Raw genomic sequence first — 22225 nt, 5'->3', positions numbered from 1 at the left:
GAATGTGTCGTTTGTTCTGTACTTCAGGGTGAAAGAAAGGCACCGCAACTTTTTAATGGCTTAAACTCGGTTTTCAAGTCGCTCAAAAATAACACTGCTGCCAGACCAAAAAGACTACTGTGTGTTTTGGACAACAGCAGATCCCAACCACGGGTGTAGCGTCACAGCCACGCTGGTTCTGCCTCTCGCCGAGATGTTTGCAAGAAGAAAACACAGGAGCACCAAAAGAATTTCCCCAGAGAATCTTTCACCCTAGTGACAGATGGCATGGTGCCAAACCACAGACCTGTTCTCAATGCACATCTTATAAGAGTGCACAGAGCTATATAAAGTATTCAAACAAGGCCAACGCTCGCACACACAGACCCACACAACCACACCCAGTACTCCTCCACCCCACCCCCAACCCACCAGGCTCCATACACGCTCGCCTGTGCACGCAAGACAACAGGTTCTGTATTGAACAACTAGTATTCACAGGGGGACCAATGAATTCTGATGAGATGCTGTAATCAGATTTAATTTATGGTACAGAGGATTTAAAATGAGAATTTACATTTACATTTCTTTACAAGCATCTAACCGAACTGTTAAGCCCAGAGATAAATTTCAAGTGTAGTTAAAAATATTAAGTCCAAAATACAAACCAGGAAATTGATTTTATTAACAATTCTCCAATTCAGTTTGTACATACCAAAAAACCCCAAGAAACAAACAAAAAAAGAAAAAGAAATGCAGTGGACTTGTATAATACATGGATTTATTAGATTTGCTTCATTAGATTTTAGGGGAAATACTTTTAATAAGACATAGAAGGGGGGGAAAAAAGAGCCCCATAAACCTAAAATGCATCACTGCCACATTGCAGGTTTTCTAAGAACTGTGTTTCCTCAGCCGGAGGGAGAGACAGACAGCAGACAGTAAGCACCTGTGTAGTTTTCACACAGCACTCGTCTGAAGGGGCCCGATCACCAGGCAAATATCAAATGGCATTTCCAGTGCTAAATTCACCCCCTCAAAAAACAAACAAACCTATACTACTACTAATAAAATACAAACATAAAAATAAAAAAACCTCACACAGAACAAAGCCCAAGTCTACCTTTTGGCTGCAGACTGTGCAAGAGCGGTTGCCCCATTTGTTATCACAGGACAGACACTACTAATGGCAAAATATGCACAGCTAAGACCAGTTAATACTGATGAAATCTGAAAATGGAGAGGTGAATATTCAGTGGACCAGGCCTTCCATTTCAGATTTCCAGCTCGATGTTTTTTAACTTAGTTTTTGGAATTACATTAACAGTCTTAAATTAAGATTTGAATTGGCATTAAAAAGAAATAAGCAAGTCACAACAGAGCAATAGTAATTGGCCATGAGTGTTTATAATACCAATAGTTATGATCAGGTAAGGGGTGCGTAGTCCTTACGTTTTCTTGCCTGCGAGTGTAAACCATTAACTGTACAAGGATGTCCAAGTTTTCTACAAGAAAAAAAAGAAAGAACAAAACTGAGGCAGAGATTCTTCTGTAAAATCACATCTATATACAGAATATGGACAGTACACTCCCCACACCCCAGAGCAGAGCCACAAATCTCCACCACGGTCAGAAAGGACCCGCCCCCTCCCTCTACATTCACCCCCCCCTCCCGGAGAACCTCCAGGCAGACGGACACTGTTGAACAGCTCCGTCCTTTTATAGCGGTTGGTTGAGTGATTTCATCCATCACCCAAGCGTGAAAGTGTGAACAGGTTTGAACTTGGACTTTAATAGGTGCAAACTTGTGAAGCTTTGTCTATTTTCTAAATCTGAGACGGCCACGAGCTACCAGAGGTCTGCCATGAGTTCTAGGCAACAGCAGCTTGTGTTGGTAATTGTTGGGGCGAACAGTGGTTGATGAGCATGGGGCCATGGAGGAGATGATGTTGGGAAGAACGTTCTGCAGATGAGGTCACGACTAATGCCGTGTAGCCATTTAACCAACATTTCAAAACTCATGGCATGCTGAACTCGTCTACTACAAGATCCTCCACAACTTCAGAGACGAGAGGACCGAAGCTAGCATGTATCTCGCTCGTCCACCGCTAAACTGCAACGCGCAAAACTAGTACCAGGAGATGCAGAGAACAAGGCAACCAGAAACATTCTGATCATTACAAATCAAAACAAAAACCAAATCTTAACATAAAAATAAATTAAGGCCATGATCCAACACCGAACATTATGTAAGGAAACAGCTAAGCAAGCACGCACACAATAAATGTGCACGTGATGTACATTGCAGCACAATGTGTTTTGCGAGGAGGACTCGAGGGTCTTTACACATGGCACTATAAGAACTCTAGATAGCAAGCTGCATACATACATACGCGTCAAACATCTGACCAACTAAACCCACAGCAAATACGAGCATGAAAAAAATATAAAAAACAAAAAAATAATAATAATAACCCCCACAAACCGTAAACCCTGGCTGGTGTTAAAAACCACTGGGGATCCCCCCTGTTCTTGTGAGACAGGGAGCAGGTCCAGAACCGCTAGGCAGAGCAACCTGCAGTCCAGGCCAAGGAATAATATTCATAAAGATTTTTTATTTTACCTAGTCTAGAATACTTCAAATTAAGAGTCCTAAATGCCCACTCCCCGTTGGCTCAGATGAGAACTTTTTTTTTTTTTTTTTTGGATATCAGTATATGGGAATATATTGAGAAACAAGTCTCATGTCTGGTGTCTCTATTTGTCAACAACCCAAACCTCAACAAACCCCCCCCCCCCCCCCAAAACAAAAACATACAGGTAGTCCTCTTCACATCCAAAACAAAACAAAATAAACTTTTCCCATAAAACTAAGTAGACGCAAACAGGATATTTAGTCTTTGACTCTTGTGCACAAATATAACAGATTTTTTATTCAGTCTTAACGGGAATATGCTGCATGCTTGCTCACGCGCGCACACACACACACATCCACGCTTGAACGCGTGCACACACACACACTTGGGCTGCACAATTAGGAATTATAAGGTGAGAATAGTTTTTTTTTTACTTCTGCAATGAGCTAATCACTAATGGTGTCCACCCATTCTGATAAGCAGTACACTCCCTTCATCAGCGTCAGACATGTCAAGTAAAACAATAGTATAAAGCAAGAAACACAATTACTCCGTGTCCTTTCAGTTAGCTGATGCATCACAGCAATTGCTCAAATTGTGTGTTGTGACTGGACTCCAAGGAAGAACATTTGTTAATGTAAATTCGTGAATGAAATAATGCATGTTAAAAAGGCCTGCAAACATCATCATCTAGTGTAACTGCAACCCTGTCGCACGTGTGAACCTAGTAAGAAATCCCTCAGACACCATGTGCAGCTGCAGTGTGTGAGGACCTCCCCAACACACACAAACATTTCTGCAGTTTCGTAGCACAAACCTGCTACCTCATCACACAATGAAGGAGCGCTCACACACACACACACACATGTAAAAACTCCTAGTACAACACCCAACACAGCCGAAGCATCAACAATAAATACACCATATGCACATGGAGAAGAGAAATGCAACAGGAGCCACAACAACATGGAGAAAGCTGTAAAAAGAGAGAGACAGGGCGTGCCAATAGACAGGTGACACACACACACACACACACACACACACACACACACACACGTAGGTCCAGAGCAGGCAGGTCCAGTCACAGAAGCAGATGATGATGATGATGCCAGAATAATGCAGTCAGAAAACGATGACGAAGAGTGCGAAGAGGATAAAATCAGGTCCCAACGTGGCCAACGCCAGTGACAGGAAACACACAGAGCTTCAGTCTCGGCCCCCCCCCCCTCTTCGCAGGGCCATTTTCAGGGCCCCGTCACAAGTGGGTGGGTAGGTGTTTGGAGCTGGTTCTAGGGCAGAGAGGAGCACGCTCTGCTGCCCCCCTCCGGGGCAGGAGGCCGAGAGGACGGGGGTCTTCCCACTTCTCGTGCCCCTGGTGGCCCTCTCTACCTGTCTTTCAGCTCCTGGGTGACGCGCTTGGTGATACGACCACAGAGGAGCCCCATGAGGAAGAGCAGCACCACACACATGCTCATCATACTCAGGATGTAGTTCTTAGCCGGGGAGGAGAGCACCTGACCGGCTAGGTCCGAAAAGCCTTCCGCTGGCGCCACCTGCAGGAGAAAACAGGAGGGAGCAACATCGATACAGAACACAGAAGCGATTAGTGAGCAATGCATGCTTCACACACACACACACACACACACACACACACACACACACACACACACACACACACACACACACACACACACACACACTTGCACTTTTATCAACTACTTGTACTTCTGAATCATGTACGCCTATAAGGGATTGTTGGGTGGTCTGTATGGAAGTGCCAGACCTACTGTAGACCACCTTCCCTATGGTAGACCTCTACCTTGGCAGCGTAGCTCCACATGTCGATACGGTCCTGCAGTCTCTTCTTACACTCGGGCTGCAGCCGAACGCGCTTGTCCTGAAGAGCCTCCATCAGGCAGGACATCTCTGAGGAACACACACACACACACACACACACACACACACACACACACACACACACACACACACGGCCCGTCAGCACGTGGATGGGGCGCCCGGCACACGCGGAGCTGGGAGACTGGTCTGTGCACTCACGTCGTCCTCTGCCTGGCGGTATCGCAGCGCACTGGTGCTTAATGTCCAGGGCGCAGGCCGTGTGCAGCACGGGGTCCACGAATATGTCGGCCTTACTCTCCTTCAGGATGTTCAGAACCTCCTGCGCACACACACACACACGGTATGAAGTCACACAGCAGCGAGGTTATGGGACAGTAATGGAGACTGTGGGAGGAGGACTTGTGCACCTTCTTGCAGCCTTCATGTTTGATCTTTAAGAGATTCACTTTCAGACACTCCTCCACCTGACCCGTCTGCTCCTGGGCCGCCACTTCCTCCGCACACAGCCGAGGGATCTGACACACACACACACGTCACCCGGCGCTCCCGTACGTGCACTTACGGTCCCGCATCACGCTGTAATAAGACGGAGCTGATCACAAACACGCGGACTGACCTCGTCACTGCACTGCAGCTGTAGTTGTGGGTCAAGTCTGTAGTCCAGAGCGGATTCCTGCAGAATCACCCTGATCTGGTCCTCACAGTCCGGAGAAAGACGCTGCACACATTACAACAGAGTCACAACCACACGTGCAACAGCACAAAACCACCGAGGCCTCCAGTGCGGGACTGCAGCGTGGTGCAGCGTGGTGCAGCGTGTGAGCAGATCCGGACACACACCTGGTCGGCGTATTTGAGTTTAAGGCAGGACACCACCTGCCCCTCCAGTTCGTCGTCGTCTTTGGCTTTGTTCAGGATTTGCTGGCAGAACTTGGGGATGTCCGCCTTACAGGCCTTCCTCAGCACGGGGTTCAGGCGGTAGTCTGGAGGCACGGGAGGAGTGTCAGGAGGCTGTGTGTGTGGTGTTTAAGGAAGTACCTGTGTTTTGGGTGATCTGTCTTTTTGTGATGATCTGTGTGTGTGTGTGTGTGTGTGTGTGTGTGTGTGTGGTGTTTAAGGAAGTACCTGTGTTTTGGGTGATCTGTCTTTTTGTGATCATCTGTTTGCATTTTGGGTCCATGAGCTCACTGTTCTTGTTCTGTTTCAGGCACTGCAGCATGTTCTTGGGGTCGGCCTCTGAGCAGAACCGCTGAACCACCACAGAGCAGCACACCGTTAACACACCCCTCACCGTTAACACACCCCACACCGCTAACACACCCCTCACCGCTAACACACCCCTCACCGTTAACACACCCCTCACCGCTAACACCCCACACCGCTAACACCCCTCACCGTTAACACACCCCTCACCGTTAACACACCCCTCACCGTTAACACACCCCTCACCGTTAACACACCCCTCACCGTTAACACACCCCTCACCGTTAACACACCCCTCACCGTTAACACACCCCTCACCGTTAACACCCCCCTCACCGTTAACACCCCTCACGGTCACTCCACTCACCGTTAACACCCCTCACCGTTAACACCCCTCACCGTTAACACCCCTCACCGTTAACACCCCTCACCGTTAACACCCCTCACCGTTAACACACCTCACGGTCACTCCACTCACTCACTCACAGGTTACAGACCGGCCACACCGTGCCCTTGTGAGCACACTACACCAGCACCACGTTGAGCGCTGAGCACGACACGTGTAGTGCGGACTCTTCATTCTCACTCTGGCCAGCATCACGTGTGCACGCTGCTCACCCTGATCATCTGCTTGCACACTCTCATGAGCTGGAAGTCCAGTTCAGGGTCCATCATCTCCGTCTCCTGCAGCTTAAAGAGCTTCTGGTGACAGCGCTGGCTCACGTGTTTCTTATTGTCCTTCAGACACTCGATCACCTGCAGGACACAAACGCCCAACACATCACATGGAAACACAGATGGGTGCTTTACACACACACACACACACACACACACACACACACACACACACACACACACACACACACACACACACAAACAGTGGGAACCTGGTGACAATTACCTACATTATTTCTCCCACAGGTAATCGTCAGTACAGTGTATACAGAAATATCAGATTTTCTGTTTTAAATCGCCGGCCTCAGCATGTACACGTTATGGTCGGCAACATCACTTTCACATCCAGACAACCCAAACCAACAAGGTTGCTAAACACTATTATTAACTTAAGCTCAGCTTTAATACTAGTCCTATATACCCTTCTCCTCTGACTGCCGTGCAGGCCCGTTATCATGTCACCCCACCCGTGCACATAACGCCTCTCCCTACAGGCACTCCCCCAAACACGCACCTGAGCGTTGCCGTACGCCACGTTCTGACAGTGATCCTTAATGTCCTGCCTACAGCTGTCATACAGGTCCGGGTCCAGACGAATGTCCTCCGACTGCAGCAGGACAACAACAACAGTTACAGGACACCACGCCGCAGAGACACGCGCTCGGTTCCGGTGGAAGTGTGTGACAGGAAGTGATGTCATGTGGGGGATCTTCTCACCATCTCCAGCTCCTCCACCCGGAGCTGTCTGCGGCACTTCATGGAGACGCGCTGGTCCTTCACCTCCTGTAGAGTGTCGTTCCTGACCATGGTGCTCAGACAGATCACCACGTCCACCCTGCAGGTGCACCAACACCATTACTCCACCATTACTCCACCATAGGCGTTAATGGCCTATCCAAGCACACACTGTCCAAGAACATGAACCCTCAAACGCACGTATAGAAATATACATCCGCAAATGTACATTTCTAAGCAGAGGTGTTAAAAATGACGGGCAGGTCTGCACTCACTTCTTCTTAATGTTGGGGCACAGTTTGAGAACATCTTCCTTGCAGGCCATTTTGAACTTGTAAGAGAACCGGAAATCCTTCATCTGGATCTGAGCAGAGCATGATGGAGTGAACAGCAGTTAAATATAATCCCCTTCTCATCATCGCCCTTAGACAATCAGATTACATGGTTTTTTTAAGGACGCCTTTAAGTCTTTAAAGGAGCATCTACGTATTCAGTGTATGCTGAGAATAAAAAAAGTGACTCGTCAGGAGATTCGAGTAGCGCAAGAGATACAAGACGGAGTTTGAAGTTACCAGCTGAAAGTGGGTGACTCCAACTGCACACTTCTCATTCATCTCCTTCTGGTGTTTATTAAGCACAAGACACTCCATGAGATCCCCGGTGTCTATCTGGTTATCTGCTACCTCCTACGACACACAGGGGTGAGAGGACGAACGTGAGTGAGAGGGAAACGCACGAGGAGGAGGTGAAGAACATCCGTGAAGGCCTGCAAGGCAGGACGTTGGTGACATGGTTTCGGCGGCGTCCAGGATGTGTGCGTAGGGGAGCGGTTTTGGGACGGGTCGACTTACGTGGCAGTGGGACTGGATGACTGGTTCACATGCTCGGATCAGCAGGGCTTCAATCTGAATGTCCTGAGAGACCAAAAAGAGGACTAAATATAACTTGGAAAATACACCTAGGTCACAAAACCACAGAGCGCTGACAAACGGAAGCCAAACACACAAGCGCAGTGTGGAGGGAGAGCATTGCATCATTACAGTAAGGGCTCTCGCCACAACACACACACAAGTGGAGAGGGCTCCTCACCTCAGACTCCAGCTCGGTGAGATTACCCACCACATCCCTGCAGTCTGTGCCCAGATCCTCCAGGTGATCCTGAAGACACTCCAGCTCCTGGAGGCCACAGCGGAGAGCTTAACGAGGGTTAGAAACTAACACCACCCTCACCAAACTGATCACAACTATTACCAAGTGAGGAAGCACAAAGATATGGTTTTGAAAGTGATGATTTTACTCGGCCTGTAGATTCACTACGATTGGGCTTTACTGCATGTATTTGGATATGACACACAACTTGTATGGCCGTGACGCTCCTCCCCTGCGTGTCTCACTGTATTAAACTACACAGGTGTGTTTGGTTGGCTGACCTGGCCTGGTTCCGTTTTCTCACTGCACCACTTGCCCAGGTCGGTCATGCAGCGCTTTTGCAGGTCCGGGTCCAGCTTCACGTCCAGCGCCCTCTGGTGGAGGATACGCTGTACTTCCGTCTTACAGTCTCGAGATAACTGGAGAAAAGACGACGCTTATGAGCTAAATAATATACAGTGACGCTTCACTCACTCGTACAAGCGTTCGCATTTGGGCACAGACGCGAAATCTGGTCTCAATTTTCTCTCCAGTGGTCTTGCACCCAAATTACTACTGCAGGAAATAACTATGCTCACACAGTCCAACCAGAAAGTGAGACAGACATGTACTTCACACTAGCTGGAACAAGACTGAACACATCCAACTTTATGATTAGCCAGACAAATCCCACTTCCCACACCAATCACAATCAATTAAAGATTCAACTCCGAAGCTTGATTATTTCAGTCTTTGCAAATTTTTTGATACTTCCAAAGGCTGAAAATAGTTACTCATTTTGATTGGTCCACCACAGCATGCATCATTTGTCCCGGGGACACCTACACGAGAGTAACAGTACTACAAACACCATACTTACACCAGCATCACCCTGCTGCTCAGAGGAGTCCTGCAGTTAAATGTGAGGTTAGGCTTAGAAAGGCTTCTCCAGTGTTCTTACATCAACTACACACGACAGCCACTGAAACGTTTGTCACACATTAAGTATCAGGTTTTGAAGACCTTTCTACAAGTCTAGCAGGCTTGGCCATGTGCCTGGTCAGGTGCCTTTGCCATTCATGTATGGACTTAGCTCAGCAGATTCCCCCACTTCTAACCCAGCTGGTCACATGCATTAAGAGCCAGCGTTCACACAAAAACAGCACACAGTTCAATCCCACACACACACACACACACACACACACACACACACACACACACACACACACACACACGGACCGCAATTAAAATGATCCAGTATGACTGCAACTTTGTAAATTTTCGCTTACCTAAACATCTCAATTTGCCCATCAAAATATCAAATAAACTAAAGCAGTAAATATAAATATCCAAATATTTAAAAATCCAAAACACTTTCATCCCATCGACTACAAACAACTTCTAGTCTCTACTTCCCAGAGAAGTGTTAGTTAAGCGGGTCCTGTGCATGCGGACACAGGGAGGCGTGGTGTGTGTGGTGCGCTCACCCGGCGACCCTGCTCCTCGGTGCGGTAGGCGTGACGGTACAGACAGGAGAACACGGCACCAGCAGGCATGAACTCACTGGTCTCATTCCAGCCGTGAGTGTGGCAGATACGGGCGGCATCATTCTGACACTTCCTGTACAGGATTGGGTCCAACCTGTGAGTGAGTGAGTGAGTGAGTGAGTGAGTGAGAGAGAGAGAGAGAGAGAAAGAAATGGTGCTTGGGTGGGAATATTTTGGAGAATGTGTACACTTCCTTTGTGCCCAACACAACACTATAGCTTTTTCAGACAATGCTAGTCTATTTCAAACCAGCTGCTTATTAATCCCAGAAGCTCAAATTCCCGGTGAGGATGGAGAGGAGTCTTACAGAACATTACAGAATTAATAAATAATTATTCAATAATATTTGGTGGTACTGGTAAAATGTATCCTTTTTAGCTTTTGCATCGATACATAGGTACCGTGAAACACAGAGGAGAGAATATGAGTAAGAGAGTGAGAACTGACTCTCCAACGTGTTTAGTAACTACGATGATTCTTGGACAAGGTAATGTGCACATGAACAAACTGGTCAATCATAATGATGCCTGATGTCAAACAGATGAAGGTACTCACTACTCAAACATCACTTGTAACGGTGAATGTTCTGAAAATGACAAACGTGATGGCGTTGGTCACTTACTTCCAGTCCCTGGAGATAAAGTACTGCAGCTCGAGCAAACGGCGCTCACAGTCCTCCACCATCTTATCAGTGTACAGATGCTCCATCAAACACGACAGGATCCTACACACGCATGGGCGCAACACAGCCACACGTTACCACACGTGAACCTCACCCACGTCGTCTGGCTGCAGTAAGTAAACGCAGCAGATCACAAACCAGCCCGTGTGTGACTACTACGGGCCGAGGTTCAGCTCACGCACTCACATGGGGTCTCCGTTACGGATGTGCTTGCATGCCGTCTGTATGACTGACTCGCACGCCTCGTTGAGAGCCCGGTCGATCCGGTAATCTGCCCCGGGGTCCGTCTCCTGGATCAAGGTTTGAAGCTGAGGGCAAACATTGTACAGCCATCGGTTATTAAACAGCCCTGGTCACAGCGACACAATGATTCACCACCTCCGCTCTTCGAGGCTCGTTAACGTGCGTGTTCTCGAGACACAGCCCCGTCGCCGAGCCGTCCCGTGTGCCAAGACGAGCGGCTTAAGTGAACTCACGGATTTCTGGCAGAGGGTGTCCATGCTGCCTTTGTCTCGCGAGACCCTCATGAGACAGTGGAGGGTCCGGCCCTTGTGGTGCAGGCCGGAGCAGTGCGTATCGATCTCGCCGCGACAGTGCAGCACGATCTCGGGGCTCAGGGAGAAATCCTCCATCAGCATACGCCTGTAGTCCAGCATCTCGCCCTGACACTCGCCACTCACCACGCGCCCTGACACGCCGACACACAACAAGACTCAGCTAGAACCTGGACACACACCTACACCCTCACATATACGGGCACTCGTCCACTGGCTGCTATACACAGATTACTGTGTACACCTGCCGTTTTAGAACGGTAAGGAGGAAGCAAGTCCTGTGCACAAATCTCCTAATCTTCAGTCATCACAGTGCACAGCAGAAAAGCTGCCAACACCATTAGCACTTGTGCTGACAAATACTCGAAAATGTGTTACTGTGAACGGGTCCAGCTTAACAGAGAACAAACAAACAAACAAACAAACAAAAACAACTAGTACTCCTCCAGCTGCCCCCGCCCCGAGGGCCAGGCAGACGCCTACCTCTGTGGACGGCCGACTCCAGGCATAGCAGCAGGTAGGAGAGCTTGGCCTCCCTCCCTCGGGGCAGGGTGGTGTCCACGTTGCAGCGGTATTTACGCAGGTCCTGTTTGCAGGCTTTGGCCAGTGAGTAGCTGACCTTGTAGTCCTGCGCGATCAGTTTCTGCCTGGTGGAGAGCGCTTCCCTACACTGGAGACCACAGGAGCGCGTTCAGTACGCCCGTCGGTTGGCACAGACACACACACACAATAACAGACTGGCACCAGCAACCAGCAACTCTTGTACACAAGGTGAATAATCAATGCTGCGAGATACATCACAGACCACAGTAGTTATTGTAAATACCTTTGTAGACATGCTGTCCTCAAACTTGTGGTTGAAGAGACATTTGTAGACTCGGCCCTCTCCTGCAGGAGTCTAAACGACAAAATCAGATTCATGCACATTCCTTCATTCGTGTCAATGCCAGCACTGGACTGCAATTATACACAGTTCAACAGCTTAGGGTCCTCAAGGCATATGGAGAATTATTAAAAATGCATTTGAGCCCCAAGTTATAGTAACAGCTTCCTTAGTAACAGAATCGACTTTTGTGATTGTGAACCTTCTTACATAAACAAGCATGTTTGAAGCAAACCCATATTTATATGATCTGCCATACTCAAGAGTTGTTCATCAAGTTGAACATCTCTTCATCTCTAAACATTACACCAACACCACTGGTTCTACTTCGAGAGCACACACAATGCCACCATGATAAATGTGTGAGTCACTCTGGAGAGTGACTGCCAAATGTAAATGTAATTTCAAGTCAATTAAAAACTATACAGCTAGTTCTTTGTTAGGTCTACCATAACAGACAACTAAATGCTCAGGTGTTATACCTGTTACACTAGCAGTATATTAGAGTTCCTAATGGTATTTCATGATCTTGAACCTCGTACTGTGGAGGTCTAGATAAACCTTTATTGATCCCACGAATGGGAAATTCAGTCTATGGGAGGTCATACTAGCATCGCAACTTCATCCAATACCAAGCCATTAGCAAAGACTTATCCTGAACACTGAAGACATTTACGCTTTGGTGTTTACTGCTGGAATCTTCTTTTAGAAACATTACACATCTGAAAGCATTCGCACTGCTAACACGTTAACACGTACGCACGAGCGTGCGAACTCACGTTTTCACAGAAGCGCTCGCGGTCGTCTCGGCAGGCGAAGTAGAGGTGTCTGTCGAGGTGGAAGTCGTCCGATGACAGCTCCGCCACGCGCATGATGGCCTTCTTACAGTCTTCTTTAATAACGTAGTGGTCGGCCCGGTCTTCCACCTCACTCACCAGCCCTTTCTCCAGACACGCGATCACCTCTCCCTGAGAGTGCACGTCCTGGCAGACAGAAAGCACGCGAGGGATAAGTGGGAAACTATAACCCGCCGTTAGTACTTAAGTAACTTAACATTTAACTAATTAAACATCTGCTTCATGGCTCGATCAAGCAAACCATATGTAATTTCTCTGTACATATGTACAAATGCGTGTGTGGCAACACACTGTGAGGTTTCGGTGTGCTGACTGTCGAGTCAAATGAGCAGTTTCAGGTCCATATTTACTGCAAAATGGCCACTTGATTTAGAACCAGTTTTTCTAAAGGGTGTTTTCTTCTCTCCGCACTTTAAATCAAGTCTTCAGACAGGAACATTACGAGACACAACAACGGATAAACCCTGGCGTGGTGTCTGGAGATCCAGCCCCAGTCACTGGTCTAATCTGTCCTACTTCAAGGCCACATCTCTGCACGTACATAATACCGGTATTGGCCAGGCTTCGTTTGGAGAGTGCAGGCCCACCTTCTCGCCGGTGCTGACGCTGCCACAGTGAAGCGCGTTGATGTCGTCCAAGCAGCGGTCCATGAAGCCGCAGATGAGGCGGAAGTCGCTGAAGATGATGGTGGCCATCTTGGTGATGTACTGGTTGCACTGGTACTCGGTGATGTTGATGCGGTGGTCCACCAAGCAGGACACCAGGTAGCCTTTCCCCCGCTCCTCCCCTGCACATTCTTTATTCTGGAATCACCGCAACGTTCGAAATCTTTACAACCGAAACAGCAACGACTTGCGTCTATTTAAAGGACTAAAATATCACTTGAACTCACATCGGTCAGTGTACTTTTACACACTTCCACGGCCACCGACTCAAACTTTGGGTCCGTCGTCAGGTTCCGTTTGTAGTTCCACAGGAGCTATAAAAAAAAAAAAAAAAAAAAAAAAAAAAAAAAAAAAAAAAAAAAAAAAAAAAAGCAGAATTTGGTCTTTTGAATAAACCACTAAGTAATCCTTAAACTAAACTAAGTATAAACTTAGAATAAAATAAGTAATCAATTCAGACTTCAGCCCTAAGGGCACGCACACTCATTTGTCGGCTGTTGAAAGGCCGCACACACAGGGCCTTAACACTCCTCACATCAGAATGGTTACTCTGGGACTATGGATCAACGTGACATTAACGTGACTGCTAGCACACGTGCCCCTCATTCCCGCCCTTTCGGGTTAACGTGCATCTGGTACATGATTGACCACACACACACACACGTGAACTGAGACTTACGTGGTTGCAGTCGGATGCAAGCTCGGTCTCCTACAGGGCAAAGGGAGAAACACAAGCTGGTTAAAGGGGAGAACAATGCTGGGTTATACGGAGTCTGTTCAGATTACAGGAATCAAGAAAGGAGAAAGACACCCAACTTGTAGTCAACTGATACACAGATCACCATAAGCAAAACTGCTTCACAATTTTTGTTCAATTTATTAACATTTTTTTTTTTTTTACATAAACCTCCATTTAATTGGCCGTTTCCCTGAACTATCGTTGCTATTCCCCGCTGCAGTAAAAGTGATCGAGGAAGCAGAGTCACCACGTGTTCAGTCCCGAGGCAACCCACACTCAGATGTAGAACCGGTTCCAAGCAAGCTGCAGTGAAAATAACCCATCACATAAGTAAAACAAGCCATCCTGCTACAGCAACAATCTCTTCAAAACAACACAGAAACTCATTAGCCAACTCCCTGGGAAATGGAGCATGTGACCCTCAACCTGGATTCCAGTTTCAACAGTTTATTTTCACTCTCCAAAGCCCTCTGTGTTCAGGTCTCACTCACCATCACAGTTCAGAGAGGATCCTGCTGCTCTTCTAAAGGATGCAAACATTACAAAATGACTAGAGTTGTGTAACCAGATTCAGAAAAACTTTATTCCACCAAGTATGTTATTCATACAAAGAATTCATCTTAGTGAGCGCACAAATGTATGTAACATACTAAACAGGCCTGAGAAGCACACCGTTAGACTGTATGTGTTTATGGCAAAATTTAAATACAATAAAGAGAATCCAGATCAAATAAGTGTTATAAAGAGCCATGAATGGCAGCCAAGTATGGATATCCATAAATGTGATTATTGAGATTATACAAATATTATAATCACGCACACGCAGGAATTCCTGACGTGCAGTTTGAACTGTTCAAAATGAAAGCATGTTCGGGCAGCCTCCTGTAGGAAATAGCAGCAGCCTTCACACCCAAGGATCACCCAAACATCTGCAGAGGATCACGCAGCATTTGAGCTTTCTACTTATGGTGGTGACCCGATAGTTAACGAGGATGAACACCCGCTTAAACAAAACCTGCTTCTCGATGATGTCGAGGTTGGCCAAGAGAAAAACGTGCGGCACGAGTGAACCATCAGAGTGACTGCTCAGCACAGCAGGCAATGCTGTTAGCTGCTTGTAGCTTGACCAACCCTGACGAGGTGAAGCAGTTAGTTTACCAGGCAAAAAAAAAAAAACCTGGGACAAATATAATATAGTATAGTTCTGTAGTAAACTACTTAACTACCGCCATCATGGTTATTGTGTGTGTACTGGTGAAAACCAACGTTAGCTCTTTCATCTTAAATAAAGTGTTGTGTTCGCGTGGGTTATGTAGCGTGTACGTGTTCGGTTATGTTATCTGTATCGTTTGTCTTTTGTCTTGTTAACGTTGTGTATTGCACGACGTAACACACGTGTTTATGTTCTCATATTTAAGTGTGCGTGTTGTCTACGTCTTGGTCAGTTGTTGTCTGACTGTCCTGCAAGTGTCAAGAGTGTATTACCACAGTGTTGTTAAGAAACGCAAGACATTTCAACTTGATCTTGTCTCTGCATCCTGGTCTTGTCTCCCAAGGTTACAGGTAGTTTAGTTTAGTGCACTTTAGTTATTAATCCCTCAGTCACAAACAACCCCCCACCTGCACAAACCCGGTAATACCGTATCCCGCCGTATAATCTGATGGTATGTAAAAGATCAATACTGCTCAACCCTAGTTGGCAGTCATGCCCATCACAGCACCTTCACCTGCAGACATCAGGATCTCCACGGCTGGTTCTTTAAGAGACACGGTCATCTTCATGGTCAGTGCTGAGGCTGTGGGGGTCTGCGGTGTGCTGCCACACCTGCTGTCTTCTGTACCTCCATCCACTCACACATGGTGATCTGGCACAGACAGCTGGGACAGTCTGACCTGCAGTATTGAAAGCCGGGCGGAGGTCCACAAACAGAAGTGTGTCGTAGATCCCAGGACTGTTGACATGCTGTTGAATGAACTGCAGGGCTATATTGATCGCATCATTGACATCTCCGTTAGCCCTGTATTCAAATTGCAAGGGATCCAGCAAAGGATTTGTGACGGCCTTCATGCGAGCTGGGACCAGACCCTCAAAAGACCTTTATGATAAATTAGGTCAGGGCTACAGGATGTTTTGAAGCATGCAGGAACCGTTTGAGATCATTGGTGGTAGCTCATAACAGCAGTGCTTCAGGGTGGATAGAGAGCGTACGTCAGGCCTCAGGGTTTTTTCACACCTTCTGAAGTTAAATGCCTGTTAACTTCCTGCTTGTGGGGGAGGGGGCAGACCGGCAGAGGAAAGGTGAAGATTGTCCTTTATGAATTGAATGTGCAGTAGAACTCATTTGGGTCATTGGAGATTTTGCGGTTATTTGGGAGAAGTTTCTCACCTTGTAGTTAGTAATCTCTTTGAGGCCTCTCCAGACTGAAGTTGGGTTGCTGGCAGCAATGTACCTTTCAGCTTTGAGTCTTCTTTTCTTTGTTGCTTTATTCCCTTCCTCCAGTCTGTATTTGGCTTCTCTTTAGAGAGATCTGTCCCAACTGCTGAATGTGGCTGCCTCCTATGCCCTCTGAAGCTGTCCAAGTTCCACTGAAGACCACGGTTTGGGTACTGTAGGCCACCCACCTGTTCTGTTAAATTCAGCCGTCCTTGCAGAAACTTATGTATGATGTCACAGTGTTCATGTACATGTCCTGTGCATCTCGTCTGTGAACCTTATAGCGTCTCCCTTGGACCACATTTTCGCTGTTGTGACAAAGGGACTTTCTGCCTGCGTGAGGAGATGAGGGGGAACACCACCACGGACAGAACGCCCAGAACCATGCACGTGGTGGCACGACGGCCATTTCAACAGTGGTGCAACAATGATTAGAAAGGTTTCCTTCTTTTGTGGCACAAGTGGCATTTCCTTGTTTAGGTTTGCACTGCTCAAATCTCCCACAATGGTGAGCCTCGAGTCTGGATTCTCTCTCTTTAATTTCATTACCTGATCAGAGAACTGTATCGCTGGTTGGCAAGTCCTGTGGAATGTAATTGGCCAGCAAAATGATAGAAGAAACTGGGAGGGTTGAACGGTTTGCAGTTAATGAAAAAAGGTGTAACACTACTATGATAACACTAGTGTGACATCTGTATTCGAGCATTCATTGACAAACATGGATTTGCTGCTGAACTGTGTGCGTCTGCCTGCTCTGTGCCTCAGGAAGCTGGGGAGGTATAGCATGCTGTCCGTGGCCATCTCAGACAGCCTGAGTCTTATGGGCATGCCTGCTGGTCCAACTCCAGTGAGGATTTCCAAACACTCTGAAGGCTTTTTATTTATTTTTTTAGACAACTCCACAAGCTCAGTAACTGCTCCCTGCCCCAACAGAGTTTGATGTCCAGGAGGCAAACATCAAAATCAAACAAAACATAACACACTGGTGTTGTGTCAGTCATCCTTGGTGCAATCTTGTTCTCATTAACTGCTTAAACAATTAACGGCAGCAACATTAATGCCAACTTAATGGACTATGATGCTAACTTGGAGGAAAACTGCGTGTATTTTTGTGTAGTGGTTATGCACATGGGCTCCTAGAAGCTGTCACAATGGGAATGGCTTCTGCAAGTGAACACTGCAGTTAAAGGGGGACGACGATGACGTGTTTGCATTTCTCCTTTCCAAATCCACATGCCTTTATTATACATCCCAGTTTGGAGTAGCCACAAACGTGTCTAGTCATTTCTTCACACAGACCATTGTAGCAGGGCCGATTAGCAAGGCAAAGTGCTGAAGCTTGTACTGTGAACCGGGACGCACCCACTTCTCCTGTAAGGAAACCTGAGGTGACCATGAGCTACTCACTGAAGCTTGTTAACAACTAGCTCAATAACTCCAGAATTACAACCTTTTTAGCAGAGTGATTTTCTTCATAAATTTTACATATACCGCTTTTTAAAGAAACATTTGTGTATTAGAGACACCATGTTCAATTAGAAACTACAGTGCATCTGGAACCATCTGGAAATAGTTGGCTTCTGGACACAGTGCCTGTTGACCTGATTTTTTTTTTGCGTGTTAGATTCCTAACCCTGTATTTATACCGACATCTACAAGCTCAATACGTCAACAATTTATACCAATGCAACAAACACTACCATGATGTTACGGTTACTGAGTTGTTTCGAATAGTCCACCAGTGGTAAGTGGTCAGACACTCCCCAGTGATGAATGAGGTAGACGGTTACTGAAATCCTGTGCATGACAGACTAACACACACAGAAAAGACGAGTGCACCTAATGATGTGTGCATATTAAAGCAGGTGCAGGGTACACAGTTCTAGATGGGGACTATATAAACTGTCACCATAAAAATAAACTTTGCCACTGTTTAAACACACTCCGGTGTTATGGTAGCTCTCATTGCTGGGCTATTGACCAAGCCAGAGGTAAATTTACACTGGAGATCCAAGCAGCTTTGTCAAATAACGTAATATTTAGAAGGTATTATGCAAAAGGGATTAAAGTAATTTTACAGGGTGGATTTTTAAGGGTTATTCTGCAGTTTTCACCATTAGGTAGTTTCAGGCAACATATTCCTTAAAGTAGAATAAACAATGTAGAACCTTACTTCAAGTGCAAGACCAGAGGACATCGGTTTATTGGTCTACCACTGTTCTACTTGAACACAATTTTAGATGAGAAGACCATATTTGCATTGTTTGTAACTAATACTAATAAAAATACCTCACAAGGTTAATCATAACAGGGTATGAAGGCTTTGAGGTCCAGCAGCATCCAAAAGAGGTTCATCTTCAAGAATGAGTAAAGCTGACATGAACTAAAACATTTACAGGCCAGTGGATTTTAATTGAGATCGGTCTCTGTCTCTCGATCACAGGCACAGTCTCACAGTCGGGGTCTAAGACAGAAGCCACAGACACTCAAATCCACAAACTAAGATTAGTTGTGTATGAAGGAGCTGGGACTATTGTGCATATTTGTCCGAACCCAAGTTTAAAACTATGGCCTGGTGACACTTTGCTGCAAGCATAGGTGACAGCAGTTTCTACCCTCATTCACAGCTGTGTGAGAAAATGTAATTCTGTACTCCTATTACTCTAAATGTATTCTAATGAATAACAAGGCTTTGGTATTTTTGAATTATATTTACGAGGTGATCTATGAGGGAGATGTGCACAGGCTAATTCTGATTGAACTTCACACACAAAAACTCTTAGCTTATGTGTTGACACTACATGGAGTCTTAGCAACAGCCTAAAATAAGTTATCCTACTTGTGTGAGCTAGTTCAAGGACCAAAGGTCAAAAAAACAGGATGTTCCACATACACAGAATGGCACCATAACAAATATTCAACATTTAACCTGACTGAGGAAATGTGATCGTTGTATAGACTACACATTGTTTAGCAACAGCTGGAACCTAATAACTTGCATCAGTAGCTGTGGAGACACACAGTAAAAAAACGCAGAAAGAATAATCACATGCCCAAAACGCTGAACCAAGTTCCTCTTACCATGAGCATTACCACTGTTCCTCTTTATTTTCACCTCTTACCTCTCTATCCGCAAAAAACCTTCAACAGCTCAGAATTAGCGTGAACAGTGCCTGGATAAATTGTTCAGGCACTAACAGCACAGCTCAGACTACAGACTGAATGTGTAGTTTAAGAGTGGGAGGATCTGGTAAATACCATGTTGTTGCTAAAAATGACACCCAAATCCCATCAAAGTGCAACGTGTTTTGACCTCATTGGTATTGATGACTTAGCCTACATTTCAGCACAATGAAGATGCGTTCAGTAGGACTGCACAAGAACTAAAATATTTAATTCTTGGAACCTCTTGTAAGTGGAACCTCCTGACACTCAAATATATTAACTTTAATACTTAATATATCACAAATGCCAAGTGAACTTCTACATTTAAACTGCACACAGATTTGCTGCAACAAGAGAAATATGTAATTTTAGCACAAGATATAAAGACTTGGAGACCTGTAATCAACTAAATTAGGCCAATAGACAAGGTCACATTTAAAGTGGCATAAATGCTAGAGTTCAATACAGTACAGTAATCACATGAGGGCTCTAGCAAGATATAGTGAACATTCAATAACTCTGCCAGCAGGCCTGAATATCAAACATAATACAGATTCATGTTACCTTGGCAAAGAAAAAAAAAACCATGAACCCTTTTTCATAACATCTGAACCTGAACAACTACCCTGGCCTGTGGCAAAACCACACAAGCTCAGCTTTTTAATGATAATTCAGTTTCACCTTTTCAAAGCAGTAAACATTTACAAAGATGACTAGATTTGGGAACCACTAACTTTTGCAGATCATGGCTTAGTGACTTCCTGTTTAGCTCATCTGATATGAAGAACACACTGCTGCCAGATGATTAACAAAAATGAATGTCAACAACCACCTTTTGTCGACAAAGTTGTACAACCAAACACTGTGTGTCTTTGTCCTTCAATTGTGAGGATGGGTACGGTCACAGCCCAACACTTCAGTTCCAGGAAACAACACGATGCAAACATCACAGGTCACAACCAAGGCGCATGAACAGCTAACAGTGATTCAACACATTTGCCCAATTCGCTCATAAATGTCCTCACAAAAAGAAGAGACGAGCAACACTTTCTTCACAAACCAAACCAAGATTATGGACACGACACCAATTCAGAGACGTCGACACTATAGAACACCAATCCCGCACATTGATATGTCGATAGAAACTGAGATATTTTGTAGGAACTAAATACACTTTGGTAATGGCAGTTACTTCAGAAGTCAGAAACGACGCTGGTTCAAGTCTGAGAAATCCTAGCTAGCTATGCTAGCTATTGAGCTACAGACGCTAATGATCAGCTACCACGAAGCAACAAAAATAAAAGACAAACACTTCTGTTCCCACACACCGTTACACCTCCGGTAGAGGAGCGGTTTTAGACCAACATCATCTTTAATGTTTAACTTCAATCTCTTCAACATGACGCCGAACTAAAACGTTGACTTTGCTCGCGTGTGCTAGCGTTAACCTCCATAGCCAGCTAACCCCGCTGGCTAAGGGGGGTTTTAAACGGTCTTAGTGCCGTCGGCCGTTCGCCTGATCCACACGGAACGTACAGGAGCAGAAATAAACCGTTGACTCCATTTCAAACGGACACCGACCGTTTAAATACAAGTTAGCAGCTAGCTAGGCAGTTAGGCAGCCAGTCAGGCGGCTAGTTAGCCAGTCAGGCAGCTAGTTAGCCACGGCTACAGTGGCGGCTAACGTTAGCTAGCGTTAGCGACAAAAGAGGCGTTGTTTACGTTTGTAAACCATTTCGAGCGCACGTCCACCCAGCGAACAACTTAAACGTGTTTAAATAAACGAGCTTCTCCATAAAGTAGCGACGACGGATGTGATTCAACCGGCAAACGAGGTGCCCTGTCTGCCCGCCGCGCAGCCTAGCGGTCGGTACCCACCCTCCCCACGGCTGCTCGCGGTGGCTGGGGCCGCCGCGCGGACAAACTACCGGAGACGCGACCCGAAGAGCCTCGCCGTCGCCCTCACCTCTTTGCGGTCCTGCAGACACTCGAGCACGGCCAGGTTGTTGCTCCAAGAGTGCTTGGGACAAAGTCGGGCCAGGTCCTCCCGGCAGGCCTCCTCCTCGGCGAGCTTCCACCCGCTACTGCGGCGCGGCGGCGGCGGGGCGGCCCCCCCGGCCACGGCTGCCAGCTTCACGTCCTGTAGCGGACCGCCCGGGTTCTTGGCGATTTCGGCATTGTCCGGTAAATTGTCGTTGGTGTTGATCGGCGATTTAATCCCGTGAGCGAAGTAGAGGCGAGCGGAGAGAGAGACGAGCAGGAGGAGACGCTGCACACGTCCAGGAGGCGCCATCTTCGGTGAACTCCAGCCGGGCATGTGGAGGCCACGTAGACCACATATGAGCGCACGGCGCGCCGCTCCCTCCGCACTCGACACCGAATCAGCGGCGTGAGGCGATTAAAGACGCGATGTTCGGATGCGACTTATTCGATATACGGCTGAATGTCGTTATTTTAGGGTTTGGAGCAATTTAATAGCGCTCTC

The 22225-nt window shown here is 46.6% G+C and overlaps 1 protein-coding gene across 3 annotated transcripts; it reads right to left on the bottom strand.

Moving 5' to 3' along the window:
• Positions 1–640: 640 nt before the first annotated feature.
• glg1a (golgi glycoprotein 1a) lies at positions 641–22115 on the bottom strand. Of its 3 annotated transcripts, XM_077007380.1 has the most exons (28): positions 21707–22115; positions 14081–14110; positions 13629–13715; positions 13324–13539; positions 12659–12862; positions 11823–11894; positions 11480–11666; positions 10919–11130; positions 10629–10750; positions 10383–10484; positions 9701–9854; positions 9094–9123; positions 8516–8653; positions 8175–8261; positions 7937–7999; positions 7658–7771; positions 7361–7449; positions 7068–7185; positions 6865–6957; positions 6294–6431; positions 5598–5721; positions 5313–5455; positions 5089–5190; positions 4880–4987; positions 4671–4791; positions 4435–4541; positions 4005–4168; positions 641–1484 (listed from the first exon to the last, which is right to left on the bottom strand). In XM_077007380.1, exons 1-28 carry the CDS (start codon positions 22055–22057, stop codon positions 1406–1408), a joined length of 3555 nt encoding a protein of 1184 aa, XP_076863495.1. In that variant the 5' UTR covers positions 22058–22115; the 3' UTR covers positions 641–1405. The 3 variants fall into 3 exon arrangements, with proteins under 3 accessions (XP_076863495.1, XP_076863497.1, XP_076863496.1); XM_077007382.1 differs by having other exon boundaries at positions 641–4168; XM_077007381.1 differs by lacking the exon at positions 9094–9123 and having other exon boundaries at positions 21707–22114.
• Positions 22116–22225: the final 110 nt, after the last annotated feature.

The sequence above is a fragment of the Brachyhypopomus gauderio genome, chromosome 5 (assembly GCF_052324685.1).
Source record: "Brachyhypopomus gauderio isolate BG-103 chromosome 5, BGAUD_0.2, whole genome shotgun sequence".
Lineage (NCBI taxonomy): Eukaryota > Metazoa > Chordata > Actinopteri > Gymnotiformes > Hypopomidae > Brachyhypopomus > Brachyhypopomus gauderio.
This window is presented reverse-complemented; position numbering and strand designations above follow the sequence as displayed.